Source organism: Taudactylus pleione, unplaced genomic scaffold (genome assembly GCF_031769625.1).
Source record: "Taudactylus pleione unplaced genomic scaffold, aTauple2 ptg000207l, whole genome shotgun sequence".
NCBI lineage: Eukaryota > Metazoa > Chordata > Amphibia > Anura > Myobatrachidae > Taudactylus > Taudactylus pleione.
The window spans coordinates 1,290,325-1,303,046 of record NW_028284609.1 but is presented as its reverse complement, the minus strand read 5'-3'; the positions used below and the strand labels follow the sequence as shown (position 1 = coordinate 1,303,046).

General features: G+C 39.7%; 1 protein-coding gene across 7 annotated transcripts in view; it reads right to left on the bottom strand.

Annotated features, from left to right (window-relative positions):
* NAV3 (neuron navigator 3) overlaps nt 1-12,722 on the bottom strand; it is a 383,856-nt gene that overhangs the window by 99,553 nt on the left and 271,581 nt on the right. For all 7 annotated transcript variants that reach the window (XM_088478094.1, XM_088478095.1, XM_088478096.1 and 4 more), the window contains exon 13: nt 3,434-3,566. In XM_088478094.1, coding sequence (XP_088334220.1) covers nt 3,434-3,566 — 133 coding nt within the window. The remainder of the gene's footprint in view (nt 1-3,433; nt 3,567-12,722) is intronic.

Sequence of the window (12,722 nt, the reverse complement as noted above, 5' to 3'; positions counted from 1 at the left end):
CAGCAACATAAAGGTATAGCGGGCTTTATGTATTACACTCTTTGTGAAATTGATGCACTGCTGGCAACTGCCAAATTCCAGTTACAGGGGAATATATTTCTGCATACAAGTGTTCATACTGAGAAGTATAAGCTTCAGGATTACTGTAGCATACCATATTTCATCAAAAAGTAGAATAAACCCTGCTCTATTTGCAATAAACAGGTTTATTAGAACTATGCATTTCTTAACAAAATAAATCACTTTATTTCATTGACAAAGCATTAGTAAATAGCTACAGTATATCGTGTTTAAAATTTAGCATGAAATTATGTAACAGGTAAGTTCTACCCTGTAAAAACAACCACTAGAAATTAGTCCAGAAGTTTCATCTGTCTAAGGTAGTGAGCATGAAAGATTCCCTCTGAATAAAAGAGTTAAATGTTGCAGAATTTCACTAAAGTTCCTGCATAGGTGGGAGAAGGGTAGGGAGTAGGAAGATGGTAGTGAGCAGGATATATAAAACTAGAGTGCACGTCACCTCCACCTCTTTCAACCAGAACACATGGAGGTAACCACTGCTTCCAGTAGATAGATTTATCTATTCAAAGGAGAGAGGAAGACTACTGCACCAGTCATAAATATTAGTACTAATATGTAGGATTAGGCCCCATGTGTTGTTATAATATTTTATTGAGGATTTATTGGGGGTGCTGCCTTGTGACAACCCATAAGAATGTTCAACAAAAGAAATAGAAGATAGGGGTTGTCTTTAGTGGCGCACAATATGAATTTAAAAATTAACTTTTATTAGATTCTGATTAAGACGTAATTGTTTCCAGCTAAATAATTAAAACTTTTCACAAACACACATACACATTTACGTGAGTACATATAAAAAATAAAAAAATGTGAGAGATAAAAAAACTGTGGTCCCACTGTGTATTTATTATAATAATGGATTGTCTGATTAATGCTTTTCAAGGTATGCTTAAGCAATGCGATCTAGTGAAAAATCGCTAAGTCTTCATATTATATCCGCTAGTTTTGTCCACCTACATCATATTATTAGTGATAGTAATCATATATATCTGATTATATTTACTTAATATGTCCCTTGCGGATCGGTGGGTAAGTTGCGGTAAAGACTACACATATAAGATGCGGAACACCCCTATATATCAACTGGATTCCTTCTTAATCATATGGGAACATATGTAATTAAAAATGAAATCATGATTTTAGTTCCCTCTACTTGTCCTCTCTGAGGGTAGAAGGGTTCTCACATAAGCATCACTCAATTATTTGGTGTCACCGTGTAGTGTTTTGATGTTAATATGTTATCTGTATTTATCCAACTACACGGGTACTGAGCACACTGATTGCGTATTCATTGCAGTCTACCTGTTATTGGCAACATAGTTACAAAATCTACAGTGACAGTAATCCCCAACTGCTAGATTGTATCCTCTGCAGTGCTACAGCATATCAGCTGTCACTTTCACATAGTCCCTTTGCCTGCGACTTGGAATCTAAGTATACTGCTAAAATAAGCGATCCCTGCCTGTAAGATCAAGTGGAATAGCTCACATAGCACGCATGACCTTATCAAGTGATCTATATACACATATCAATATTGAACAGTGGTCCCACTGTTCAATATTGATATGTGTATATAGATCACTTGATAAGGTCAAAGTGTGAAAGAGCCTCTTTGTGGTGGCTAAGGAGACAAAGCTTTTTGGGTTTCCCAAGCAAAATGCTGCATGATACAAATAGATTGGTGGAGCTCTGGACCTGGCATGAGCAAAAATCCTGAAAGATTCCCATGACATGGAATGTGCTACTCCACTCTGGTTGTAGTTGTTGTTACCATAACAGAATGTCAAGGGGCCAGATGGAAGGGTATGGTAAATTATTTATTATCCGTTATTTATATAGCATCAACATATACGGGTGCACTTTACAATTGGGAACAAAATAGTGATAAAATAAGACTGGGCCATTACAGACACACAAAGAGGTAAAAGGGTTCTGCTCAGAAGCCCACAACCTATAGGACCCTTGGAACATGGAAATTGGTGGAATTAAAATAAAGGCTGTAGTCATATTTTCTCTGCCACTTAGTTGTTGTATTACTTATTTGAGGCATTATTATTATGTATCACACAATGCCGCAGTCTTGGCTATCCTTACAGATTTCAACAGTGCTGGTCCCTGCAGTACATGTTCTGCTCTGAGCCAGGTAGTTGTTCAGCTTTGATCTCATCCCTATAGCTGGAGTCTCGCTCCCTGCTAAAGGAGTGGGCACACGGCTCTGTACAGACTATATCAGTGAAGTCAGATGGCCACTGACATGCTTCTTGGATCCAAATTGAAACCAGTTCCTGGACACTCATTTGGCATTTCTCCTGAGATATCTGGTTCTGACCAATGGCTACTCTAACTATTCTCCTGCACCCATTCTGGTTACCAGCATGTCACTCTAGGTGCCCCCACAGAGGGCTCTGTACTGGGTGTAACACAGTGCAAATCCTCTTGCTGGGTCTCTGGTGAAGACCATTAGACTTTGCACCTCTGTTCTGGGTAGTGACAAATCTAGTTGATAATAAATTTTTCCTTCAGTTTGTAACATTATGAAAGCTTCAGGATGGAGGGCAGACAGAGTCCCAATCTATGGTCATGTTTTCCTATATTTAATTAACATTATCTGGCACAGTGGATCTAACTAATACCATAGTTTGTAAATTATTAATTTAAAGGGGACTGGAGGTATGTAATCTCCTGTCTATCCCATACCAACATCATAGGAAACTCAGAAGCCAAAAAAGCTTTTGGAGGTACTTAGGCCAAACCATTTATGTGAGAATAGTGGTGTGCCAGTGTATGTTGGGCATAAAAAGAGGACTGCATATGCCTGCAATATTCTAAATTCAGTACCTGTTAGACACACAATGCTAGAGAGAATGTACTCAAAGAGCAGGTTAAACCATAATGATAATCTAATGTCTGCAGTCAAGTTACCATGTTAGGGGGGAGGTTGTGTCTTATCATTTAGAGCCTGAAGAGTCAGTAACAAACTTGCAGACTTCCTGTGCAGATATGAGCAGCATGGATTGGCATGGCCAAGGATGTCATAGCATCTTATAAGACTGAAATTTAAATGTTTTGACCTGCATTTTCTCAAAGAAGTGAGATATGGCTTCAGCTGTTTGTAATTGATGTGAGGCCAATGGGTAATATTCTATTAAGCTTTATTTTTATATTACAGCTTCAATGAAATGTCAGAGCAAGAATGAAAAATAGGTTACCTTCACATTATATTATTTTAGTTTTTAGTGGTAATATAAAATGAATTGTGTAGTTCATCTAAATGTTAATTTTAATAGCATACATTGAATTGCCTTTAAATAATGAACTCATTACCTGGATCTTCATATATTAATATTCTTACCTGTGTTTGAGCAGTTTTCCTAGGAGACACAGAGTTGGAATAGGAACCAACAGAAGATGTATTTAGGTCATCTGTGCTGAGGTTATCAAGTGTGTCACTAAGGCCACTGCTAGCACTACTGCTGTCATCCCAGCTACAGATAAAACACATGCAATTAGTGTTGTTGCAATATGTTATGTCATGACACAATAACACAACTACAATCAATAGCAAATACTTAATCGAAACAATTAATAGTAAAATACTTGATCAGAAAACTCAGCAAAAGCTTGAAACAAATGAATTATTCAAATTTATTCACAAGCCATTTGTATTGTATTGACATGCCATTTAAAAATTTTATATGTAAAAAAAAAGAAAAAAGTACATTGTACAGTATTTACAAGTAGTAAAGGGTGAAGTGAAGGCATTTATACTTATGTAGTGCAGAAATGTTTGCATATTACAAAATCTGCTTGGTGTCACAGAATTCTGGTGAACCTATTTGTAGCCCATAGCAACCACTCACTGAATGTCCTTGGGAGATATATTCATCAGAGAGATTCTAACTACAAATTAACCTTGATGTAAAAGAGAAAAAGAAGGAAAATATGCTCTTTAAATGCATGTTTGCATTCACCCTTTAGAACTCCCACAAAGGACAACAAAGCCAATCTGACAAAGAAGTTGAATGTGAAAGCTACAATTGAACCTCTTGTCAGATTTCAGTTCTTTGCTAGCAATATCTGAGAAATATCCTTTGTGGACTAAATTTCATATGATATGGTTTTAAATACAAAAAAAAACTTACAACTTTTAAGAAAAAGATTCTAAATTGCCTACATTCATCAAAGTCTTTGAATTTTGCACTGCAACCATTTATTTCTTAGCCAAGGTCTCCAGAAATGAGAGAGCATTTATCTAGTGTGACAAATGAGAGAACTACACAGGAAAATAGACCCATCACTCACACATGCTGTAGGTAATACAATTTTTGAATTAAAGAGTTTTAACGAAAAACTACAAAAAACTAGTGTGCAACCAGCAGAGATGTGCGTGTGCGTGTTCATACATGGTGTGATAAAGCAGCCAATCCGACTGATTGGTGCGATTTGGCTGCTATATCGCACTGCGTATGGGCCGGATGTCGGACCGAGCACGCACCAATGGGGTCGTACATCGCACCCCCTGATCTTACTGCAGGGCCAGTCGATCAGGGGATGCGATGTGCGATCCCATGCGGCGCTATGCGGGTGAGGGAGGGGGGAGCCAGCATATCGGGCAGGCGGCCACCCGAGCGAATCGTTTGTGGGGACCACTCGATATATGTCGGATACCCCATCGCATGGCCCGCTTTAGATTTGGTTTCAGATTTCTTTAAATACTGATAAAAATAGCTAAAATCATGTAACTTGGTCCTGTTTTTGTTCATTTAGTATTATTTACATAAATAACATTGATTTCCAGTAAATTCTGTTTTTTAGATCAGAGTTCTGAACTTGGCAAGAAGAACCAAGTTGGGACTCCGTTCTACTTGGAACCCATTAGCGATCTGAGCCAGGACTTTGTTCTACTCTGAACCCTAAAGTTCAGGTGTGTACAATATCTCTAACTACTCTCTAAAAGGGTTTCCTATTCACTGGCACGAACGCTAATGGCATTTTTTTTGCTAACCCCAATAAACGCTGTCAGGTGTTACATGATGTGCGGTAAAGCTTCACATCACGTTACCCTGGCAAGAAGAAGCTCCTCAATAGTCAGGTCAATGTTTAGTTGGTTCCAAAGTGCCCTGTGGCAGGATTGTCATCAGCCAAAGTTACAAACTGAGACCAATGGGCTTAGGTACTATTGATTGTTTTGGGGCTGATCCCCAATTTGTGGGCCAATAGTCTGACTACTATTCTATATAGTAGACATTTTTCCCATGCTATGCAGGTTCCCTCTTCGTCTGAGTCTCCTTACTATGTAATGAGGGGTTTATCTGTTGGGCTATCTGAAAGTCTTCCCTGTCCCTTTTTCCTAGATAAAGTACACTAGTCAGGTCAACAGTACTTGCTTCACTTACCAATGTTGGGGTGGACTCCGATTCACCTGGGTTATTTCTGGATGCAACTTTCCCTTGAGCTGTTGATTCCTTGGACTGGACCTATTAATCTCTGATTTGCCATTGGTTTTGGCTCCTGTGACGGGCGGCACTTGGCCTTCTACCTTTACTGAGTGCATGTAACCCCTCATATTTCTGGGGTTTGGATCTCCTTTCCCTCCCTATCATATTCACTACATAAATACCTTCAAAGGAGTACCCTTCTTTTGAGTATATGTCCTCCCTCTCTTCAGGATCAAACCAGTTATTTCTCATCTGTAGATCACAATGACTGGTGCTGGCTGCGCCACATGTACAGGGCCCTAGGTTTTAGTACAAACCCGTTGCAAATGTAACAGTTACCAGTATTGGTAACAACAATAGTATGTGGAGCAATTGTTTCTGAGCCCTAAGGTCTCCCTGGTAAGAAGCTGGTAATTGGAGTCTTCACAGTTCCCACCAAGCAGGGGCTGGAAATGAGGGTATGTTTCCTGGGAGGCTTCTGTAGGAGTCGTATGCAGTCCTGCCTCCTCTGGCAGATGCAGCCCCATTCACTAAGAATAGATGCCATAAATTCATCTGCCAACTTGGGGTAGTTTCTGGGATTCGTAGATTCTGATCTGAAATCCACTCCCTAACTTCTGCAGTCAATTTCACAAGGAACTGTTCCAGCACAACTAGATCCAATATTTGCTCCACATGTTTTCCATCTATTGATTTTACACTGGTATGGTGTAGTGTAGTGGCATTTTCAGTGTAGGATAACCTTTCTCCCATCTTCAAAGTATAACATTTCTGATGGTAAGACTCTGATGTGATCTGGAATTGAAGCAGCAGTGCCTATCATACTTCCTCGTAGTCTCCACAAGCTTGCGCACTTAACTGCTGAGGCTTCCAGCTTCTTGTCAGACAGGGTAGGACCTAGGTACACCCTGCTTGTACATTGTATGAGCCAAACCTGTAATAAGTTATTTGGTGGCAATGCAGTAATTTGAAAAATATGTTTTACATCTGGGAGTCAGATGTTGTTGGAAATTAACCAGTAGTGGATGGAAGCCCTTGGTTGTTGCTGCATGCAGTCATATACGAACATGATCTTCCTGCCGATGTGAGAGAGCTATAATGTGGTAGGCAAGCGAACGTCAACACGTTTTGCTTCAGAGGGCTTTCTCCCAGGTTTAAAACTTTTTTTTAATTATTGCATGGTCACAATAGAATCTATTTGCTCATACAATATACAAGCTGGTTGTATAACTATAGCTAGACGTTGATCTAAATGTGGCACGCAATGACAACAGTGGCGTAAGTTCATCCCATATGCCTGGAGGCAAGTTATAATTTGGTTTCCCCCGTCACAGCCGCTGACACTGTAATGTACAGTAGCAATTTGCATGCAAACAGGCTATAGATAGATGAAGGCAGCAGCTGATGGTCTGACATGGAGCTCTCCACTAGTGTATGGTGGCTTCTCAGGTGTCGGGAAGTCTTCCCTGTCATATATTGGGCGCCGTGACAGTACACTCCGGGTACATAGTTACAGCCCTAAGTGGGGTGAATATGTAGTGGACAATGGAGGAGGTGCCCCTTCAGAGCTGGTGCCCAGTGGCAAGAGCCTCCATTGTCTCACATAGTTCTCCCCCTGAATGACAAGGTAATACAGATGCCATATTAGAGGAACTTCATTCTCTTTGTTTAGATTAAATACACAACATTATTAACTGATTGTATATTTAATATGTTGCTCTTCAAGTCAGACTTTTATTTAAACACATTATTACCTGAATGACTGTACCTCGTAATTATATACTCTTTCCTCTCAAATGAGACAAACAATTCGATTTTATTGTAGTTTCAGCCTTTGATAATTACAACCTTGATTCTCTCTCAGCTAAATCTTTATTGTGTATAAGATTACTATAGTGATACTTTATAGGGTCACTCTGCTGTGACTTAAAGCAAGAGCAGGCTGAGCTCTGGTAGGTCTGGCCACCCAAGCTGCATGCTGATTTGCTGGAGGAGGGTCATGTTAGTCAACCAAAATGAGTGCCTGTAACTTGCCTCCATCAGTATAAAACTATTGATCAGGAAAAAACATTGGATCCTCACAATTGCATAGTTAACCATCGGACATTGCAACCAATACTTCAATGATTCTGATGAAACATCTTTTGATCCCTATTTGTATTTCTGTAAACTTTCAATACATGTTGGACACTATCATGCAAACCTCCAACACTCATGCTGACACACCTGGCATCCACTACCTGTATTAGAAATGGCAAATAATGTGGTGTGACCACTCACTCTCTGAATTGCATGATTCATTAGTTCCCATTTTTAATTGCATTGAGCACACGTGATGCATATGGGAACAGGAAGTTAACCTGATAAACAGACCACTCTAATTGGTGAATGGCTGGACCTATACACCAATCAGAGTGCAGCATGCTGTCACATGGCCTGCACTGAATGCAAAGAGACAGTGAGGGACCACAAGAGGGGTAACAAAAATTGAATCTGTCACTCCCACACTCCTGCGTCTGATTTGTAAATCAATAGAGATTGAGTAGGAGGAGTAAGTCGGTTTTATAATGCCAGAGATCTTGGGTCTGATTTTGCATTATTACATTGGGGAGGGCACTGCTAAAATGTCTACGCCTAAAAGAAAATTCGAGATCCACCCCAGCTGCGCAGTTCATATTGTTAATATTTGTCAAGATTTTGTCTTACATTCGTTAAAAGGTATGTATGTTTTAAAATAAATTAGAGTATAATATGAAAGAACAGAATTAATTCTGTGAATCCTATTTTGTTTTCATATTGCTCCGTGAACCAAGAACAAATAGAGTAGCAGCTGTTTTTCAGATGTCTGCTCCCAAAAATAAAAAAAGTCATAAAACTGCTCATGCATATTATTAAATTGTTCTGACTGCTGTAGCTCTCAATACGTTACATTTTAACATAGTGCTGTATTCTAGACTGAATCTATAAAGAGGATGAAACATCACACACTGCTTGTGTCGTTGTCAGTTTATTCCATATTACTTTTTGTACATTGTAATACTAACAGCAAAGTAAATCTGTATTGAGGGTTGAGTATAAAACTTGAATCTTCTCTATTTAGAGGCAAATTAAATAATTTGTTTATGGTAGTGAAATTAAACCAATGCTCTAACTTTTGAATTCTGAATGAACATCAAAATAGTATTATCCATGATTTCCACAGGGACCATGAAGCTAGAAAATCATAAAGCACAGGCACCTGAACTTTTTTAAAGTTATTATGTGCATGACACTGGGAAAGCTGATGAAAATTAACCACCAGAGCAGAAGTCGTTATGTGGGATTTAATAGTGAAAACATAATTTAAAGAACATTATATAAAACAAGGGCTGTAAAGTGACATTTAGGCAGAATACCCTGTTCTAGTGTGATGCAACTATTGATCCAACACTCCTAAGAAGCAGCAAAGGACAACCTCTTTTCCATTCTCCTTAATGTCAAGATATACAGGACAAATTTCAAATTAATTAGTTATCTATACAGTTATAATGAAATTATCAGAAAATGGTAAATTCTGTAACCATATTTGCAATAGATTTAGTATAAAAGACTTTATGAACAGAACAAACAGTTAAAGACGTGCTAGAATATGTTATTGAAACTTGTACTTCTACAACAGGTATTTAGTCAGAGGTTATCTATTTGCGAGAGACATGAATTTCATCTTGTACACTATACCTCCTCTAGATCACAGAAAATTCATTGATATGTCTTCATGTCCAACAGTTATTACTAATAATTAATATAACTTGCTTTGATTTCTATTTTCTAATGCAAAACAAGGGGGTGTAGTACATTATGTTGACATACACAAAGTAGACCTTCATTAGGTCTACATGATTGTAATGTCATTAAACATGTTGACATGTTCATAATTAATTTAAGTGACTAAATCTCAAAAATCTTTTGGCTGCCTGCAATTCGCTTGCTTTTACATTTACTGCCTAGTGTGCACAAGGAGTTTGATGGCTGCATTAAGGAGTGACTATGACTTCTGTACAAGGACTTAAATGGCTGCATGGAGTTTTTTGGCTGGATATAGGAGTGTATAAGAAGTATATTAATCCTTAGTAAATTGGACCCGACATATGCCTGGTCACCTAAGTCCACCCCTGCCAGTATCATCCCTCCCAACTGCCATCCCCAGTATTTTAGAACCATCATTCATCGGGTTGCTAGCTAATGTAGCAGGGGTCCCCACACTGTTTTCTCTCTGTCTTCATCCGCCCATTCTCTTTTCTTGCAGTCCATCATTTCTCTCTGTCTCCCCTTTTTCACTCCAACCCCACTCCTTCTGTCTCCCCACCACCACGCATTCTCTGTCTTTCATCTGACCCTCAGTTCAGCCATTTCTGAGTGCAGCACTCCATCAGTCCGTACACTTCTGCGTGCTGCCCCCCCATCCAGACCAGGTACCTGACTGCTGAAGCACCACAGCCCTCCAAGTCCAGATACTGCACTTCCCCCATCCAGACATGTCTACCTGCTGTAGCCATCCCCCCCACCCCTCAGTCCAGACACCTCTGTCAGTTAGAACCCACACATGCCCCTAAAGCCAGGCCAAAGCCCCTCATGCTTCTGCCTTGGCTTACCATCACTCTCACCAGACTGGCAGGCTCCATGACATCAGCCAACTTATTCTATTGCAGCAGATATCTATCTTGGGCACCGCACACACTGATGTTGGCTCCAGTCAGTAATGCCGCACAGCTGGGATACCGAGGAGAGGTGACTGCAGGGTGGGCTGGAGCAGTAGATGTGAGAGGTGAAGGGGGGTGGCAGAGACAAAATAGAAACAGACTAAAGATGGTATCAGAGATGAGAGATAGGGACAGGAAGGGGCAGAGATGAGAGGGAGAGCGAGAGAGAGATGAGAGACAGGCAGAGGAGTAGGGACAGTAAGGACAGGGACTAGAGAAACACAGGGAGATAGGAAGGACAAAGATGAAAGAGAGGTGGGGAAGTGGGTAAAGAGATGAGAGAGACCGGGAGGGGAACAGGAATGAGAGAGAGACAGTGGGGAGGGGGACATGAACAAGAGAGATAAATGGATGGAGTGGGACATAGATAAGTTAAACAGTTACAGACAAAGATTAGAGTAAGGCAGTGGGTGGGTGGTACAGAGATGAGAGAGAGACTGACAGATGGGTTGAGGGGGTACAGAGATGGGAAGGTGCTGAAAGACAAAGGAAAAAAAACCTGCAACTCCAGGCATAATAGATAGTTACCCGGCCAATGATGGTTCCAAAAATTAGTTAATAATTGGTCATTAGTGTATTTGCCTTCATATTAGCATACCCCTTATATAAAATGCATAAGTGCAGGTAATATTATTTATTAATATTTTTCTATTTATTCATTATTTTGTTTGTTTTAGAGAGAATTGAAATAAATTACAACCAGACATTCATGCTTCCCAATATTTGCATATTTAGGACACTGATATGCCACTGCATTGTAAAATAATAATACATTAAAACTGATTCAATACACAGAAAACATAGAACACATTATTGTTGCACATCATAATTATGAAAAAATGGTGCCGTATGCTAGTAATAGAAAAGAGCCTTTGCTTTATCTGCTTTGAGAAATTGATGAAACGTCTAGTTATTTAAATACTTGTGAAATAACAAGCATGCAATTTACATAATCCCTAAACTTTGTGATATGGATTACATTGCTACTTCAGGATTCAGTCACTGGTGAGCGAGTTAGCATTCAGCTGACATGTCTATCTGTGCATAGCAACCCTGGATTTAGTTGGAACCTATCAGACTAAAAATCCCAGATATATTTATAATCTTTTACTGAGATTGTATTTAGTCCTGGATTGAGGCAGCCATATGCACTATCAAACGCCTCCATGTAAACAGCTCAAACCCCACTTTTACTGGACTTTAATGAGAATAGTTTTACTACATTTGAATTCCCAATTGACTACTGCAAACAAACACACCAGCAACAAAAAAATCCATAAACAAGTTTTCAAATGGGACTGATTTTGTGGAAATCGAGAATACTTTACATTTCTGGATTTCATCTGTTAGCACCTTTAATTTAAACAAACATTCTGTAAAACTGAAAAGTAGGGATATGGCGCAGAAAGGGGTATGCACACAGATCTGCTGTACAGAAACACTCAGTCATTAGTGCTGTGAGCAGTGTTTTGTTGCGTACACACTGGACGATATGCTCCCTGAGCGATATCGTCTAGTGTGTCCCCGGCAGGGTGTGCTCAATGTCGTTCATGACATTGAGCACACACGCTGAACGATATCATTAACGATATCGTTCAGCGCTGGGCTCTCTTTCCCCATTCCCCAACATGCAGCAACCTGACGACATCGTCAGGTTGGCCTGCATGTTAACCCGATGAACGATGATGACGAACAACCCGCGGGAACGCGCGTCGTCGTTATCGTTGATCGATTTTTGTGATAAAAATGGACGATAAAGTGGACGACTGAACGATAACGATATCGTTCAGTCGTCCACTTTAATCGCCCAGTGTGTACCCACCATATGATTCCTAGTAAATCACTTCACTCGCTATTCACTGAAGCTGTATTTAGATCTACTTCTGGTTTATTCTCTACACCTCCAAATATTATTTAATGGCAAACTCAGATATTTTAGTACATATCAAAATGCAACTGCTGTATTTCAATGAGTCCACAGTGCTGGAATACCAAATGGCTACATCAGACTCAGTAACTATCAAAAAACTGTGCAACCGCTTCTCAAAAATCTTAGGATAAAAATAGACTGGAGAAGATATTAGTACAGCTTCATTGAAAATCCCTCATGTTAAGGGTCACTGTTAACAGTCGATGTTACGCCTGGAATTGCAGCCTGCAATCAGTATCATGGCGGCAGTGCCACCTGTAGCATCCTTTGGACACTATAGGCTGGCACACTGCATACTTACACGCCATATTGTACACAACTAAATAGCGGAGTGGTTTTACAGGAGTCCTACACTCTGCCGTGCTACAACCTCAGAGTAACTGTACAATAGATATATGTAAACAAATAGAAAAAGCGCTCTGTGGTATTGGTGTCTAATGTTTGAGTGTCAACCAAGGAATATGACTGAAACAGTCTATATAACAGACAACTTAATAATAATATCTAGGTGTTAAAGATACGCTGGTGGGCGAA